This window comes from Malus domestica, chromosome 01 (assembly GCF_042453785.1).
Source record: "Malus domestica chromosome 01, GDT2T_hap1".
Classification (NCBI taxonomy): domain Eukaryota; kingdom Viridiplantae; phylum Streptophyta; class Magnoliopsida; order Rosales; family Rosaceae; genus Malus; species Malus domestica.
In genome coordinates this window covers 20,389,802-20,408,971 of record NC_091661.1, presented here as the reverse complement: position 1 = coordinate 20,408,971, position 19,170 = coordinate 20,389,802, and the positions used below count along the sequence as shown (strand labels likewise).

At 37.8% G+C, this 19,170-nt stretch overlaps 1 protein-coding gene across 3 annotated transcripts; it reads left to right on the top strand.

Moving 5' to 3' along the window:
* Positions 1-4,571: 4,571 nt before the first annotated feature.
* LOC103421923 (caffeic acid 3-O-methyltransferase 1-like) lies at positions 4,572-7,561 on the top strand. 3 transcript variants are annotated; one of them, XM_070823837.1, is made up of 5 exons: positions 4,572-5,184; positions 5,322-5,898; positions 6,466-6,776; positions 7,006-7,070; positions 7,169-7,561. In XM_070823837.1, the coding sequence occupies exons 2-5, from the start codon at positions 5,495-5,497 to the stop codon at positions 7,463-7,465; spliced, it is 1,077 nt and encodes a 358-aa protein (XP_070679938.1). In that variant the 5' UTR covers positions 4,572-5,184; positions 5,322-5,494; the 3' UTR covers positions 7,466-7,561.
* The last annotated feature ends 11,609 nt before the right edge of the window (positions 7,562-19,170 follow it).

Here is a 19,170-nt window from a genome sequence, read left to right as displayed (position 1 = left end):
AGACCCAAAAATTGGGCTGATCAGGCCTCAAGGAAATTTGGGCTGCAAGCCTAATGGCAACAAATTGGCTGCAGAAAAAAGTCCAAAGAATTAGAGGCCCATATGGGCGCTGATCAAGTGCGACATGGTGCAGGTGCACTGATGCATCAACTACATGGTAGGATCGCGTGCATGTGGGAACATCGATGCACTAGCTCGGTGCTGAGAAAGGAGAGAGAGATCTGCAATTTTGTTATTGAAAAAAAAGAGAGAGAGAGAGAGCTGTCTTGAACTTCTTGAAACCATCGCCGTCGAGGATCACCACTACACTGACCTACACAATTCAGTTGATTTTTGGGTTGAGTTGGTCGAGATCTGCGTTTTGATGAAGATGAAGGCTTGTTTGGTCGATGATAGGACGACACTGTAGGGAGAAGGTAATTGGGTTTGGGTGTCAGAATCAGAAATAATTCAATGAATAAAGAAAATTACTTTTTAATAAATAATGGATTGAGAATATATAATAAATTAAACCAAATATCTAGGAGTTTGTTGCCGAATCTATTATCATCTTTAGATTAGGGTTTTCTTTGTAAATAACTAAACATACAAGGTCTTTTTGGATGTATATACTTTGTGTATTCTTTTACCTTTATTTTTTCATTTTATCATTCTTTTATTATCTATAGAAGTATAGTTTTTTTTTAGATGTAAATAGGTACTTATTTACAAGATATATATCGTCTAGCTGCCTAGGCGCTAAGCCCTTGTCCACTGCCCAAGGATTAAAATATCGATATTATCGGCGATATTTCGCCGATAATATCGATTTGGTGAGATGACGATATTTGTATACTTATCCATTTACTTATTGTCAAAATATCGCGATATTATCGATAATATCGCTTCTTCCTCTGCAGCTCCGGATCACTCAAGCTCCGTCACCGATCCGTTCACCGACTTCCCCTTCCTGAACTTCTCGCCGTTGTTTCCCGCCTGGGTTTACTGCTGATGCTGCGGGTGCACTGAGGACGCGTAGGACGCGCTGTAACAACTGAGATCCTGCATCCCATTGACCAAGACGAAGCGCCGCTGCCGCCATTTACTCTCCACCTCCGTTCTTCTGTGGCCGCACGATTTGGATCTGAACATAGGCAAAGCTACATCGCCCCTCCCCTCGCCGGAAATGAAGCCCAGGCGCGATTGTCCGCCCTCTGCTCAAGTCGGAAACCTGCAAGTCATGAAGCCCCTCCTGCTGCTGCGCGCTGCTGTGTTTTTTAGAGGTGTGGAGGTGTTGCTTTGAGAGGCGCAAAGTAAACCTTCGCGTGTACAGAGTAGAGTAAAGAGAGGAACAAGAAACAGACGAACGAGAGAAACAATTTGCAGAGTATACAGATTACAGAGTCGAGAGAGGAAGAAGAAAAGCATTTGGCTATGTTACTGAGTGTGCAGAGAGAACACGTGGCCTGTTTCAAGCCACTCCCACGTCTCACTTCTAAGGATACGTGGCTTGCTTCAAGTCACTCTTCTCTCTCTCTCACTTTTGAGGATTTGAATTCTCATTCAATCCAGTTTGAACCGGACCCGTGACCAACACAGCCACTCAAGGGTCGGTATAATGTGGATGTATTGGTTACATAAGTGATAAGTCATAATGGAGGAAATGGACTCAAACTTGGTAATTGCCAAAATTCTTGTTTTGTCAAACTTATTTAGAAATTTAGGTTTAATTTTCACGTACCTTGTTTTCCTTGCTTGGATCATTAAGAAATAATCTTGGACATATAAACACATAAGATTTAGGATCATTTGTTAGTGTGTTCCTAAAAAAAACACAAATGTAACACATTCTAGTCTTGGTTTTGTTTTAGTGCAATGTGTTTGTTTCTTTATATGAAATCTCGTTGGCAACAATTGTAACTTGTTTACAACAACCACAGCAACAAAACCTTATACTATTAAATGGGGTCAACTGTATAAATCGTAGAACGTTACTGGGGTTACCATGTAATGTATAAAATGTAAAATATTGTACTAATTCATTATATATAAATGATTATGATGTGTTTAAACTTCTTTCATTAATTACTACATATTTTCTACACTCACAATGTTTGCCAGCTCGCCATATAATAAACTTAAATCAGTTAAATCCATCATGCAATGCATTTCCTTCCAATTTTTTGTGATAAACTAATAGACAATTGACTAAATAAACATCCTGCAAAGTTTCAATAAAAATTTCCAAGTTTTTCTTACAATTTCCGTGGTTTCCATGTTATTTTTATCGATATCGATAATATCCCGATATTTCCATCGATATTTCCATGTTTTTGGACTACCGATATTTCCAATATCATCGATATTTTATACCTTGCCACCGCCCGACTAGCGCCTAGCGGTTTTTAGACCATTGGTTACAACAGAAAGCTCATAAGCTATTTATACAAAACATAGCTGAGTTAATACTAACAAACTACTTAATATCTTCTAGTTATACTAAAATGCACCAGACTTTTATGAACAAACCATTAAAGATTACTTAACGACTTTTAGCTATGCTAACAACTCAATGCACCAAATGAGGCCACATGTAACTGGATCAAACACATCACATAATGACACACAATCACTTAATATTGTCAACTATTTTTTTCAAAGTGACAATTTTATACCTATGTGGTACTGTATGGGTTTAAATATTATATTTGGACCGAAGATGGATAATTCACAATGGGATTAATTCTTGGTGAATTTAATTCTTGGCTCAATGATATTCCTTCAGGCCAGATGGTATCCAGCCCACGATGGATGAGACCAAGTCCTAACAAGAGTAGGATTCTTAAAGGCGGATTAGGTGAAGTAGTGGTTCGGCCTAGTCCTAATTAAAGTACAACTATATAGGACCAGGATGGGTTTGATAAGATTCAAATCATTCTAAGAATCAAAGTTTGTTGCTAATTAAGATAAGGAATGTATCTAAAGGTTCAGAGTCCTAGTTCTCGTAGAACGGGTCGAAGCCGCGTGTAGATTAGTTTTGGCTAGTGATAGGAAAATGTTGAGATATTCAGAGAGACACTGAAGAAGTATAGGTCTAGTGGGACTTTATTGCAGCATACTTAGTTATCATGAAACTCGCCCATATAAATAGAAGTGAGTCGACAACGTGAAAAATACCTTCAACTCACAAATGCCCTACGCAAAAAATTGCTCTACGCGAACATCTCTCATACTCTAAGAAACCACTGACTTCCCTAACTCCATCAACAAACCTTCAGTTTGGAATAACATCAGTGCATTGACAACTGAAGACATCTTCAATAATGATTAACCGCGCTAGAGCCATAAAATCAGGCGACTGAGAAGTATCTTCAATTTGGAGTAACAGTGTTGGTTCGAGTTCGGCTGGTTATCTATCCAAATCTCTGTCAGCGAGGAATCTTTGTATTTATTGTTGGAAGAGGTCATCTCATTAGCTTATCGGGAAGTGAGGTGTTGTCAAGTTATTTCATACATTGAAAGTCAAGCTTGTCTATGATTGGTTATTCTCAGGTGCATTTACAGTCAAGACACTTATCTATTTTGAGTATTTGTGTTCTTACAGTTTGATCCCAATTCGGCACACCTATATTTTTAAAAATATAGTTGAAGCAGTCGAACCTAGTGCAGAAGATCATGGACTTCGGAATGACTAGAGACCTTGTCTTCAAGTTCTAGAATCCAAGGCCAAGACGTGTTCCTTCATAGACCGTGATCACTTGAATACAAAATTCAGTAGCGCAATCGACACCACCACCACATTTATTCTCCTCGCCGACCGAGCTTGCTACTTGAAGATTCGGCAAGAACGGAGTGAACAAAACAACTTGACTACCTCGGAGATTAGAGTTATGATATTTACACCTTCATTTGTGGGATCAGATCTAATGATGGGTCCAGGTTGTGAGTTGGCACGCCTCACCAGAAGAATATAGTTAGCTCATTAGTTACTCGGTATGTACACCACAGAGGCTTAATAATTTTTAAGGCAACAGTTACTCATCAAAATTTTGTGTTGGATGCCTTTTAATTCAAGCTTTGAACTCTTATCAATTATAATTATAATTATAGAAGCAATCATCTTTTCAATTTGCTGATGCCTATCTAGTGTTGTTTAAAGCGCCATAATTCTTCTTGTGGAATTGTTTTAATGACCTACCTAGACGAATGAGGTTCATTTCTGGATCCTCTTTATAAGGATTTCGAGAATCTTTTAATTATATTCGTTCATCGTATATCATCTTATCAGAAATCATTGTAATTTTTTTTATTTAAAATTAAATCTAAATAGTATTTGAAAAAATTAACTATACGATATACAATAAATGAACATGATTGAAAAATCTCTATGATCCTCACAAAGAGAATCCAAAGAAGAACCTTATTCCACCAAGACAAAGTGGAACTGGCACCTAGCCCCGACACCATGATATAAATCGCCTTTTTTCTATTAATGAGATCTTATCCATATCATCATACAGATTTGCTGGGGGATAAAATAAGAAAGGGTCTACTTTATCTTTTATATAAACATGAGAACCCTTTCTACACATACGAAAGTCATGGAACACATATAAATAGCATTTCTAACAAACCCATCCAAGCCTCCACCACCGTCTTCATTATTTGACCAATTAGGTTCCCTAATATATATGATCTTTTGCATCCTGAAAATTTTGAAAATGGTAAAAAATAGTTTTGGACGTGGGTAGAAAGGAAAAAAAATGGAAGAATTGTATGAGAAAATTGAATTTTGTGTGGACAAAGTACATAGATATTTATAAAGTTTTTGGGTTAATTTTTATTTAAATAGTTTTTTAATTGTTTTTGCCGTTGATTTTTATTTTGGCTGTTTAGATTTTTTTTACCGTTAGATTTAATCATTTTCGATCTCAATTGTTAGATTTAATGTATTATAAATTAGACTTAAAAAATAAAGTTTGAATTTGCATCGTTAGATGGTCCAATCAGATCGGACGTCGGATTAAAAACTAGTCGTTGGCCTTGATTTGGGTGGCCAATAAAGTTGTCGGTGGTGGATCCCACCTGATGTAGCTATCTAGCGTGTGGGAATGTGGTGCGTATCAGTGAGCCGAATGTGGATTTTTTGCAGGCACGTGCACACACAATGGTGGGCTAGGTTCTTAACTTTGCCTGGTATTTTGGGTAGAAATTAGCCCAAGAAAAAGTTTTAATCCAATTTTTTTTTTCTTACACTTACTAATTGGAGAAACTTTGAGGGAGTTTAAAACTTAAATTCCCAACCATTGCAAATAGTCTAAAGAAAAAGAGAGAAAAATTAGACAAAACTCAAATGGAGACAAATGAAGAGAAATGTAAATTTACCATATTAATATTTTAGTGAAGTATTATCGGAACTTTTGAATTAACCAAAAGGAAGTTGTAGCTTTATATATAGAGAAGATAAGTAAACACATTCAAGTGGCATTATCACAATACAAATATAGACAGTGCAATGGCCCTGCAGCTGGAAGAAGAGGAAAACTTCTGCTATGCCATGCAGCTTGTGTTTTCTTCTGTTCTGTCCATGTCTATGCAATCAGCAATCGAGCTAGGCATTTTCGACATCATAGCGAAAGCCGGTCCTGGCGCCAAACTCTCTTCATCGGAGATTGCAGCTCATATCGGCAGTGGCACCAGGAACTCTGAAGCACCGATGATGTTGGATCGTATTCTAAGGCTCCTTGCCAGTCACTCTATTCTCAGCTGCTCTGCAGTTGCTAATGAAGAAGATGGGTCTGATTCTCAGAGGCTCTACAGCCTTGGTCCTGTGTCCAACTACTTTGTGACTAATGAAGATGGTGTTTCTTTGGGTCCCTTGATGGCATTGATTCAAGATAAGGTCTTCCTAGACAGCTGGTATGTTTAGTACTACGTACTCTCTTGCGCTTACTAATTAAACATGTCTTAACCCTTCTCTTTTTGTTCATTTATTTTGTTTTAGTAAAATTATTAGAAATAATTAGAGCAATGGTCCTGAAATTTAGTTTAATTAGAACTTGGTCTTTAATTAAATATATGTGAGTATATATTGGTCTCCGACCTTCTTACAGTGAAGATTAATTATTATTTTAAATAACTCTATTAGAACTTCGTTCCTTTTTTGGGTAACAAAAAAATCTAATTACTTAATACAAAGTAATAATAAAAAAAAATTGTCAGCACAGAAAAGTACGAGAAATAATTCAACTCTTGTTAAATTGAGTAGTTCAAACTTATTTGGCAAATTTTCATCTGTTTCGTATCTGAAATCACTTGCAACTTATTTATTCACAACAAATTATACAAATTTCCACATCAGTCACGACTCATTGGTGAAAAAAGTTTTGGTGTCTCTCTAGTTTTTTTTTCCTTTTTTAATTAGCCTAATTAATAGTAATTTATCTTTTTAACTCTAACTTGAGTGGTACACATTGACATTGATAGGTCCCAACTGAAAGATGCAGTTGTTGAAGGAGGAATTCCATTTAACAAGGTCCATGGGACGCATGCTTTTGAGTATCCAGGTTTAGACGCCAGGTTTAATCAAGTTTTCAACACAGCAATGTTTAACCACACCACTATTGTCATGAAGAAGATTCTTCATCTCTACAAGGGCTTTGAGAAACTTACCCAACTTGTTGACGTTGGTGGTGGTTTGGGAGTGACTCTTAGTCTAATCACTTCTAAACATCCCCATATTAAGGGTATCAATTACGACTTGCCACATGTCGTAAAACATGCCCCTTCATATCCTGGTAAAAATTACTTTAGTTAATTTGATTCATGATACTTAGTTGGAAACCCTTTTCCTCTCCCTGCACACTTATGTTTAGGCTTCGCCTTGAATAAAAAACAAGAGACATAAATAAACAGCGGTATACAAAAGACGAAAAAAGACGTGCGGAAATCATTTTCCTTCTTAATTAGTTTTTTTATCTTGCACAAGCCATGCAACTTGAAACAGGAGTTAATTTATTTTTGCAGGGGTGGAACATGTTGGAGGAGACATGTTTGCAAGTGTTCCATCTGGGGATGCCATTTTTATGAAGGTAATTTTTCAATTTTCGAGCATTAAATTTTTTTTTTTCCATTTCAGTTTGAGGTCATACTAACAAAGGTTATAATTTATCTTTTGATAAATTTGTAGTGGATACTTCACGATTGGAGTGACCAACATTGCCTAAAGCTGTTGAAAATTTGTTACAATGCTATTCCAGAGGATGGGAAAGTGATTATCGTGGAAGCAGTTCTTCCAGTGATGTCAGAGACTAGCACCGCCGTGAAGAGCACCTCCCAAATTGATGTGCTTATGATGACTCAAAACCCGGGAGGAAAGGAGCGGAGCCGAGAAGAGTTCATGGCTTTGGCAACTGGTGCAGGATTTAGTGGCATTAAATATGAATGTTTTGTCTGTAATTTTTGGGTGATGGAGATCTTTAAGTAAACACCTGCCTCATGGAAGTGTAATTCTGGCCTCTTGACCCATCAATCACAAGGGCACTGATGTAATTCATAATCAACTAAAAACACTTACCTCGAATGGACCCTCTGTCTGCAAACATGAAAAGTCTTTACTCTCATCACACCCTTCAATATTCGAAAGTCTTCTACTCTCTTCAATGTGGCCAGAATATGTTTTCTTTGGTGTTTAACCCCATGAACTGCGAAAACTTTATATGTGTTGTTTCAGCAGTCGAAACCTTTAATTTGGGTCGAAGAGACAATGCATCGTAATCTTTACCTCAAGACTATCATATGCGATGAGACTACTTGAATTTTTTTAGTCATGGACTCGCACCTTAATTCTTGGCAAGCGAGATTTCTGACTGATTCGAATATGTTTGCATGATATATTGTGCCACTGTGATTCGAAACATGAAGCTTGAACTTTATTTGAAATGTGATTCAGTGTTCATGTTATGAATTGGGTAATGCTTTATTATTATTTTGTTGGACTATGTGTAGATGTGTGTTGGGATAAAAATAAATCCGATTCATAATTCATATCTCGGAAACACCTATGCTTGCGAGCATGATTGGCAAAATATTTTTCTTAAAACTACAAGAGATGTATTAAAGCAACTTGTGTACATATGTATCTGATGCAGTAAGAATTAGGTGTTTTTATATGAATACACCTTATAACTTAGTAGAGGGTTAAGTTTGAAGGTGTAATCGTCTTGATAATTTGTAGTCTTCTTCTTTATTTTAGTCACTGTAATAAGAATTATAGTTTGGAATCCGTTTTCTTCTTTCCTCGTCCTTCATTTTGTAACATGGTATTAAATTGAGTTCAATACCTCTAGGTTCAATCCGCATTTGTTTGTTATTGTTTGTTTATCGATTCTTCATCTCTTATACTTCTTATTTAGTTTGGCTTATCTATAGTGCTAATCCGTGGATTTTGTCGTTTTTCACTGTGGGTTCGTTTTTTTGTTTAGATTTCACTTCCGCTTGTTTTTTGTTCTTTGGACTTATGCTTGTATTCTTTCCTTGTTATTGTTTCCAACTTTCATTTGTTTAATTTTTTTGGTTATACTACTTCTCTTTGTTTTTTTTAGTGTTCTTTATTTGAAGTTATGACTGCTTGGTTTCTTGATTGTCTTTGACATACGTAATTGGTTCCATGAACAGAGAACTCCATGACCTTAAAGAAGAAATTCTAGCCAATGCACCCCAAGGCCTCTAACTAGTCGACCCGAGAACCATATCGCACACTACAACCGCTAGGAGGTGAAAGTCACTAGTGAAGGCATAACCCTGGAGCCACACAGAGACCTTGTGAGCCATACCCTTGGTACAAAAATAGCGGCCTGTTGCGACCATCACCGCCTCACTGCGTGCCAAACCCAAGCGAGCAGCCACCGGAGAATTGAGAATGAACCCCTCCAATAGCATAGCGTGGCCTTGAGAACGCTTAGTGGCAGAAATAGCGTTTAGAGCAAGAGGATGCTCAAGTTGTTCCACCAAAATCGAGGGTGGTGTAGTAAAGTCATCAGGATCCGTTTCGGGATCCAAAAAACCTTCATCAAAAAGAAGCATGAGAATATGAGATTGGCGGCATTGACGCCCCGATTGATAATGATCATCGTAGTTAAAGCAGAGACTCTTCTCTCTACGTGCACACATTTCCGTTTGTGTGAGCCGCATGACCGGTTTAGGTGATGGTAGGGAAGTTGTTGGCGGAGGTGGTATTAGAGTTTGTGTTTTATGTGTTTTTCAATGGAGATCTCTGTGTTGGAGGTTGAAGAACAAAACAGAGAAATGAGAGAGAAGAAGATTGAAATGTGTCTCTTCGATTTCACTCAATATCCAAAAATACATTTGTAACCGTTATGTATGTAGAGGAAGGGAGATCCTTCACTCACCAATACACAACACAATCTCAACCATACATTGCTATCATCCTATGAGATGATGCCACTTGTCTTGTTATATCACTTAGATCCTATGCTAGAGAAGAGACCACTTGGACTATGATCCAATGGCTCAGATTACATCAGCAAGATAAAGCACATAAAAGGAAAATCAAAATTTGTAACTTTAGCTCCAAGATATTAGCTCAAGGGTTATTTATCAACACTCCCTGCTAACCCTTTAGCTGATTTCACACCAAGTAGATCTCTTAGGTAGACAAATCGATCTTTTGACAGAGCCTTGGTCAGTATATCTGCAATCTGGTCTTCTGTTTTGCAGTAGACAAGTTCAATCTCCTTTGTTTGGATAGCTTCCCTGATAAAATGAAATTTCCTACTGATGTGCCTAGTTCTCTGGTGTAGAACTGGATTCTTTGCCATTGCTATGGCTGAAGTGTTGTCGCACAAAATTGGTGTGCCTTCCACTTGCTCCTCACCAAAATCTTCAAGCACAAACCTTAGCCATTTAGCATGTGATGTTGCTTCTGCAGCACTGACATATTCTGCTTCTGCAGTGGACAGTGCCACTGTGTTTTGTTTGATTGATGCCCATGAAAACATACCGGATCCAAGTGTAAATGCATATCCTGAGGTGCTTCTCATGTCATCCTCACTTCCTGCCCAGTCACTATCACAGTACCCTATCAGAGTAGTTGTCTTCCCTTTTACAAATTCAATTCCAAAATCAAGAGTGCCCTGAATATATCTCAACACCCTTTTGGCTGTTCCCATGTGTTTCTTTGTTAGGTTATGCATGAATCTAGCAAGTAAACTAGAAGCAAACATTATATCCGGCCTTGTAGCAGTCAAGTATAACAAGCTACCTACAATTTGTCTATATTCACTTTCATTTGCTGCTTCACTACCATCTGTCTTGCATAACTTCTCATTCACAGCCAGTGGTGTTGCCACTGATTTGCAATCTTTCATCCCAAATTTCTCAATAAGCTTCATTGCATATTTTCTCTGGTGGATAAAAATGTTTTTATCTGTTTGCACTACTCCCATGCCAAGAAAATGATGAAGTAACCCCAGATCAGTCATCTCATAATGCTGCATCATGTCATTTTTGAACTCTTCGAGTAGTTTTGGACAACTTCCAGTATATACAATATCGTCCACATAGAGTGAAACAATAATGATACCTGTAGCTTCACTAGTTTTGACATAAAGTGTTGCTTCACTAGAACTCTTCTTGAAACCTGCCTTGCCGAAATAGGAATCTATCTCATCATACCAAGCTCTCGGAGCTTGCTTCAACCCATACAGAGCCTTGTTCAACTTATACACCTTGGTTTCTTCACTCTCCTTCACAAAACCTTGTGGCTGCTCAACATAAACTTCCTCCTTCAAAGTTCCATTCAGAAAAGCAGATTTTACATCCAACTGATATAGATTCCATTCCTTCTGTGCAGCAAGTACTATCAAGGTCCTAATAGTATCTAATCTTGCAACCGGGGCGAATGTTTCATTGTAGTCTATCCCAGGCTTTTGGGAATAACCTTTTGCCACCAGTCTAGCCTTGTTTTTCTGCACGGATCCATCAAGGTTCAACATGGTTTTATAGACCCACTTAACACCAATGATTGGCTTGTCAAATGGTCTATCAACTAGCTCCCATGTGTTGTTCTTCTCAATCATTTCAAGCTCAGATTTCATTGCATTTTCCCATGAGTCATCTAGAATAGCATCTTCATAGTTTTCAGGTTCTACAATGCACATGTTACACTGAGCCATGATCTCATTTACACTTCTCCATTTCTGTGGTGTGTGATCAGTTGTTTGAGAACTTTCGAAAACATTCTCACTTAGTGATGCAACAACATCCTCCACTTGAGTTGATGTATCCAAGAATTGTCTTGGTTCACATACTTCCACTTGATTCTGTCCTTCACTACAATCTGCCATTTGATTCTCAATAATCATGGGAACTTGTATTTCACTCTTATCAGTGTTCTCCCACTCCCATGAAGCATTCTCATCAAAGTGTACATCTCTAAACAGGATGATCTTATTAGAACTTGGATCAAACACTCTGTACCCTTTTTCACAGATTCCATAGCCTACAAAAATACACTTGCGACTATTTTCTTCAAGCTTATGCCTTAGTGTTGAGGGAATGTGCACATAGCATAGTGACCCAAAGATCTTCAAGTGTGCAATGCCTGGTTTTCTACCAGTGTATGCTTCAAATGGAGTTATCTTCTTGAGGGACTTTGAGGGACATCTATTAAGTATGTAGACTGCAGTGTTCACAGCCTCTGCCCAAAATGCATAAGAAAGACCTTTTTCATGCATCATAGACTTTGCCATTTCCACCACAGTCATATTCTTCCTCTCAGCTCCTCCATTCTGTTGAGGAGAATATGCCATGGTTAATTGCCTTTGAATTCCAAGCTCATTGCAATAACTATCAAATTCAGTTGATAAGAACTCTCCACCCCGATCACTCCTTAGACATTTCACCTTATATCCACACTGCAACTCTGTCATTGCTTTAAACTTCTTGAAACAATCAAATGCACTTGACTTGTTTCTGAGAAAATATACCCAAGACATCCTAGTACAATCATCAGTGAACAACAGAAAGTACTTATTTCCAGAGATAGATTCAGTTTGCATTGGTCCACAGATATCTGTGTGAACCAATTCCAAAGGAAATTTTGCTCTCCAAGCTGATTTTGATGGAAAAGACTCTCTGTGTTGCTTTCCTAGCATGCAGCCTTCACACACAACAGAGGTTTTTTCCAAATGAGGCAATCCATGAACCATTTCTTGATCTTCAAGCATTTTGATGCTTCTGTTATTTAGATGTCCCAAACGCTTATGCCATATCTGCATACAGTGTGTCACACTTGCTTTCAAGGCTATCTGATTTGCTGGCATCATTGTAAGAGGAAAACACCTGTTGTTTGTCATCTGCACTCTAACCACAAGATTATCCATTGACCAACCATCGAAGATACTCACAATATTTCCTCCAAACAATAGATAGTACCCGTGCTCCATCATCTGTCCAACACGTAGTAGATTCTCTTCAAGTCCAGGAACAAGCATCACTTCTTGAATGTGCTTTCTTCCCAATTTGGTCTCTATAACAAGAGTCCCCTTTCCTGCAACCTGAACAATCTCTCCAGTTCCCATTTTCACCCTGGAAGTCAGATTCCTTTGGATGTTGATTAGTAACCTTTCATCACCTGTCATGTGGTTACTACAACCACTATCAATGTACCATGAATGATTCATCTTCACATCTGTCATAGCATTGCATGCATAGAACAGGGTACCAGTTTCTTCAACATGGTTTACATAGTTCACCTTTTGTATATTTTTGTTTCCATGGCAGTCTCTGATCACATGCCCAAGTTTCCCATAACCTGTGCATTTTGGCTTCCCTTCAAACCAACATTTGCCATAATGCAATTTATCACAGTGTCTACAAGCTGTCTTGTTTCCATCATTAGAGACATTTGGTCTTTGAACAAAATTTGGCTTATTATCCCACTTCTTTCCTTTGAATTTCCAGTTTTTCTGAAACTTTTGATTTCCAGAATAACCTATTCCCTTAGAGTTTTTACCTCCAACATTTAGACTAGCAAAAGCTCGTTCAGTAGAATTTTCAGCATGTCTATCCAATCTGAGTTCAAAACTTTTCAGAGAAGCAACTACCTCTTGAATCTCAAGAGTTTCAAGGTCCTTAGAATGTTCAATTACGGAGCAAATAGGATCATATGATCTAGGCAAACTAATCAACAATTTTTGCACAACTCTCTCTCTAGACAGATCCTCACCATAACTCTTCATTTGATTCATTATATCAAACAATCTAGTGAGATATACAGATAAGGATTCACTATCTTTCATGCGAGAATATTCAAATTCTCGACGCAAACCTTGCAATTTTACGCTCCTTACTTGCTTATCTCCTCTGAACTCTTGCTTCAGAATGTCCCAAGCACCCTTTGAGGTCTCTTCGTTCACAATTCTGGGGAAAATTTGGTCTGAGACAGCACCTTGGATCAACCCAAGTGCACGAGCATCCTTCATCAGGATTTCAGCTAATGTCGGCTTCTCCACTTCCGTGACCTCGATCTCTTTTATCTTCTTCTTCTCCTTCTTTGGATCTGAAGCATCGAACCCATTTTCAACGAGATCCCATAACCCATGAGATTTCAGAATGGTTTTCATTCGAATGCTCCAGAACTCATAATTTTCTCCATTGAAAACTGGTGTGCGAAGCTCAGCAGTGCCTGATCCTGCCATGTTAGACATCGGATTCAAGAAATCACACCAACTCGATCGTCGTATGAGCTAGATTGCAGCTCGAATCAATTCCAGTTTTCTTTTCACAGATTTACGCCCAGTTTAGATAACCGAACCTGGCTCTGAGGCCATATTAGAGTTTGTGTTTTATGTGTTTTTCAATGGAGATCTCTGTGTTGGAGGTTGAAGAACAAAACAGAGAAATGAGAGAGAAGAAGATTGAAATGTGTCTCTTCGATTTCACTCAATATCCAAAAATACATTTGTAACCGTTATGTATGTAGAGGAAGGGAGATCCTTCACTCACCAATACACAACACAATCTCAACCATACATTGCTATCATCCTATGAGATGATGCCACTTGTCTTGTTATATCACTTAGATCCTATGCTAGAGAAGATACCACTTGGACTATGATCCAATGGCTCAGATTACATCAGCAAGATAAAGCACATAAAAGGAAAATCAAAATTTGTAACTTTAGCTCCAAGATATTAGCTCAAGGGTTATATATCAACAGGTGGGAGGGAAATGAAGGGTTGGGTAGATGGCGTGGCTAGAGAGGAAGAGATGGGTTTAGGGGTGTTGGCAAAGGAACGAGAAAACAGAGGGCAAGAAGATGAATGATGCCCCTGTTTGTGCTCATAAATACAAGCGAGTTCAATCGCATGGGCTAGGGATAAAGGCTCTTGTGCCACCATATCATCTTGTAATTCATCTTTGAGGCCCCCTAAAAAAAAACCCAACAGCTGGGCATTAGACCAATCCGGAGTTCGACAAGAAAGCCGAATAAAATGGTCAATGTAATCTTCAACCGACCCTATTTAAGTTATATGAGAAAGAGCCATGTGAAAATTCAAAGGATCGGCCGCCCCAAATCATTGCAGCAATTGGGTTGTGAAGGTAACCTACGATGAGAGCAGAAAACACATTTTGAACCAACGAAGTCAATGGGCAGCGTCGCTCACTACCGAGGTGCATGCCCGCTACTGTCACACGACAGCGGTCCTTAATCTCATGGTAGTCAAGAAATTCTTTTTCCATGGTAGTCCACCGATACGGATCATCCCCGAAGAAACGAGGAAGTTCAATCTTCAAATTTTTAGGCCCAGCAAAGGGTGGGGAAGGTGGCTAGTAGGGTTGAGGGTTGGGGTCCCGCAGATGGAAAGTAGAGCCACCAGAAAATATTGGTATATATCTGGAGGGTGGAGGACGGTTAGTGGAATGGTACAGTGAGTGAAGTGGTGGTGTGGTGTAGGAAAGGGATCGATGATGGACCAGCGGCCATATGGGAATCGAACGGGTGGGTAGTCGTGATGGGTTGGGAAGGCATAGGTCTGTGGAAAAAAAGGTAGAGCCGAGAGAAATCAGTATGGAATCGATTGGGATTTGGGAAACGGGTTAGTTAGGTGCTGAGTTTTGAGAGAACATAACTCTTCAAGCACGGCATGTTGGAAGTTCTGCTACCGAGCTCAGTTGACGGACAGATCGGCGATGTGGTGTTGCAGATCGTCATGGCAGAGATTCATCATTGTCATCGTATCATGGAGGCCATGAAGCTATGTGAAAATCAGTTGCTGCTGAAATTCCTTGTTAAGCTCCGTCTCAAACACATCAATCACCGTCACCGACGCCCTGCTCTTGCCCATGGAAAGACACCTGGGCTCGTGATACCAAATGTTAGGTACCAATCGCACAGAGGAAGCAACGTAAGAGTAAAAGAGAAAGTGAAGAGAAGTTAAAAGATTAATTCTTTTAAGTTTTGATGTAATTATAGCCTCATATAATATCTTTAAAACATTTCAATCTCATACGTTATTTATCATTTCATACGTTATTTATCATTTCATATCAATATCATACATTCGTTAAAAAATCTATTAAATTAACAGTTAATGATTATGTAACAAATATACAATCTACCTTTGCACTGATGTGACTGTGAACTTGGCACTGTATGCATAACAAATAAAAAAATTAATTTTGTATAAATAAGAACTTAAAAAAATATTTGAGAAAACAGAGAGCTTAAGGGGAGGGATCCCCATTTTCTGAAAAAAATGAGAATTAGGTGTGGGGCCCACTTTACATCAAATTTCAACGATCCGAACCGTTTATTTTGTTAGTCTCGATTCATAGATCATCCTTGCAAAAATTCAATTCAATCCGAAACCATTTGCTTATTTAATTACCAATATCAAATTTCATATTTTCTTATATAACAAAGTATTCGTTCATTTCCTTGAACTCAATTAGATGTCTTAAACATTTCCAATTTAGCTAATATTTTGCAAGGATGATCTATGAATCAAGACTAACAAAATAAACTGTTCGGATTGTTGAAATTAGATGTGAAATGAGCCCCACGCCTCATCCCCATTTTTTTCAAAAAATGGGGATCCGTCCCCTTAAGCTCTCTGTTGAGAAAAAAGGGATTCATCCCTTTCCTCTTCCCCGTTTCTTCCTCCCCCGTCCCATCATCGGCACCTTCATCCTTTTCCATTGCTCCTTCACATTCTCTCTATGTCCCGGAAGCCTCGCCGCCGCGCCGAGGCATCCCTCCACCCCAATTACGGCCTCGCACCATGAGCTCCCAAGTTTTCTTCCGACGAGACCTCCATCTCCGACTCCGAGAAGGACAAGATCAAGGGCCTCATGCACTCCGCGACCCAGGACCCAAACTCTCCCTCCCTCCTCCTTTCTCTCTCATCTCTCTCCCTCTTTCTCAGTGCATTTTTTTTCTATTGTGCTAGATTAGGGTCAATGACATTGTATAATCTATCTTGATTTGCTTTTGATTTCAATTACTACGGTTTTTGTTTTTGACTGGAAATTGAAGAAAGAAAGTTCATTGGCTTTGTTTAGTTGATTTGCTGGGTTGATATGTACAGAAATGGGAGTGCCAATTCCTGCAGCTGAGTCGGAGAAAGGAAGGAAGCGGAGAGGATCCCTTTCCGAAGCGGAGGGACGCCGTGGAGCTCCACGGAGATAAAGGGCAGCCTTTTTTTACTTTTTAAATTAATTTTCTTTAATAATTAGTTTTTTTATTTGTCACGTCATTAAAACTTTGAATTCTATATTTATCACATCATCACTTAACGACGGTCAAGTTAAGAAATTATGTAGCGAAGTATGAAATTGAAACAAAAAATAAATAAATGTATAAGATTGAAATGTTTTAAAGATATTGTATAAGTTTGTAATTGTCACCAAACTTAAAAGGAAATAAATTGTAATTTACCCTAATTTATTTGATAACCCAAAAGTATATGCACTGCAGACTTGTACCTCCATTAGCCAAAAACAGGCAAAAGAGCACAAGTGCTGAGTCACCAACTAACAACCATTACAAATATCATAAAGGTAATAAATATAAAGTTGCAATGAGTCATGATATGGTTCTAACATTATGAACATCTCTCTCTTTATTGATGGAACCCATACTTGGGGTTTGATTAATTTCGATTGAATTTGTTTTAGGTTTCTTCACAAACCTACTGTCTCGATGCCAATCTCTGCCTTCTTTGCCTCTGTCAGGTTATTTGACGATTAGTTTTTTTTTCTTTTATAGGTTTTTTGTTTTAGATTATTCATTTACTGCAATGCTTAATTTTGTTTAAATTAGAATTTGATTTATAATCAATGCATAAGTGATTTTTTTCTTCTAATGGGTTTTGTTTGATTCGAAGAGTTCTGCAAAAGTGATTTTTTTATTTATATTAATTTGGGTTTTGTTTGCAGCAATCCATAGTTTCCTGTAAGATGAATGGTTAATTGGTCTTGAATTTTCTTGGTTTTTGTAATAGAATCCATAATTTACTGCAAAGCTGAACCTTTTTAGTTGGTTTTCAGTTTATATTTTATGATTTACTGAAACTTTTGAACTCTATTAAATTGGTTTGTGTTTTCAGGTTTCGTAATTTACTGCAAAGCAAAATTATTTTTTATCAGTAGATTTTAGATTCTATAATTTACTTCAAAAATGAATTTTGTTGCTTTTTTTCGCAGTTCGAGCCAGTTCGTATGAGCACCCAAATTGTTTCCCCGCATCTTGGTTAAGGTCTTTATTGAATTTTGATGCTTTGAAACCTTTCTTTTAGTTGTTAGTCTTTCCTTCAAAACGCATTCTTTGCTTCTCTGAGGTATGATGATCTTGTTAGCCTTGTTAGATTATACAATTAAAACACAAATGAATGAGTGACTGACCTGATTTTAATGGCGGCCATGGAAGTTGAAACCAAAAGTAGCTGAGCACGGCAACACCAGGATCTTCTATAAACTCTTAGCCGAATACAACCACTCTATGGGAAGCATTTTATTGTGTGTCTAGGGCTTATAGGGACCAGTGTTTATATATAGGCTAAAAGCTAGAGTTTCCATCTATAAAGGTCTTTCTTAGCCTCTAAGTTAAGTATCATAATTATAGTCAATTAAGGATTTCATCAATCCTACTTCCAATATAAGACACATGATATAGGATTAATATCTTTAAGAGATCGAATCACAATCAACATTATTTCTCCAATATTACATTCCTATTACATGTAGTAGACCACTTAAAAGGTTGATTTATATTGGATAAATTCAACATTCTCCCACTTGGTGTACAAAATGTAATATTCATGTTTATACTTGAAGTGATTACATCTCGTCCCTAATGTCTTTAGTGGCCATGTAACAGTGATTACATCTCGTCCTTAATGCAGTTTCTATCAAATGCATTTCTCAACATAGAACTAACAAGGTTGTAGGGTTGACACAATCCAGAACCTTCATAATCACACATGCTAAGATTCTCGTTCACATGAAACACAAATTATGATCAAGAGATGAAACTTTAAATTAAATTTTAAATTAATCAATATATCTTACTTTATATCATCTCAGGTCCACCTTATTGTAACTCATAAGTTACACTTTATGCTTCTTCGAAGCCTTAAATTTGCCAATGTAGATATCCTTCATCTAATGAAACCACCATAACATGCAGGTGTGAATACATCTCAAAACAATCATGCATCGCTTTCATTAGACCAATAACAAGCACACGGACAATGTTTAAAGCCAACGGACACAACCGAAAGTACTAAATAGGCACATGTCCAAGTAAAATATCCAAAAGCTTCGTAAAACAAACTAATCCAACACTTATAAGCAGATGAATTAACATGTTTTTGACACTGATCTATGCACTTTACCATTTACTTTAAAGGAAAACTAATGAAAAGGGCTTGAAAACTTTGAGTTTTAATGATAAGGACAAAATAAAGGGTAAAGTGAATAGTACCAGGATTGACTTTTTAGTGTAAAAATGTGGTTTTTCGTTAAAGTGAACAGTACCGGGTGCTTTTCGTTAAAGTTCCCTTACTTTAATGGTGATTTCCAACACCTGCGGGCAGATAGAAATCCTCACAAGTGACGCATAGACCATGCCATGCCATGCCATTTAGTATGCAGTTTGATAACAA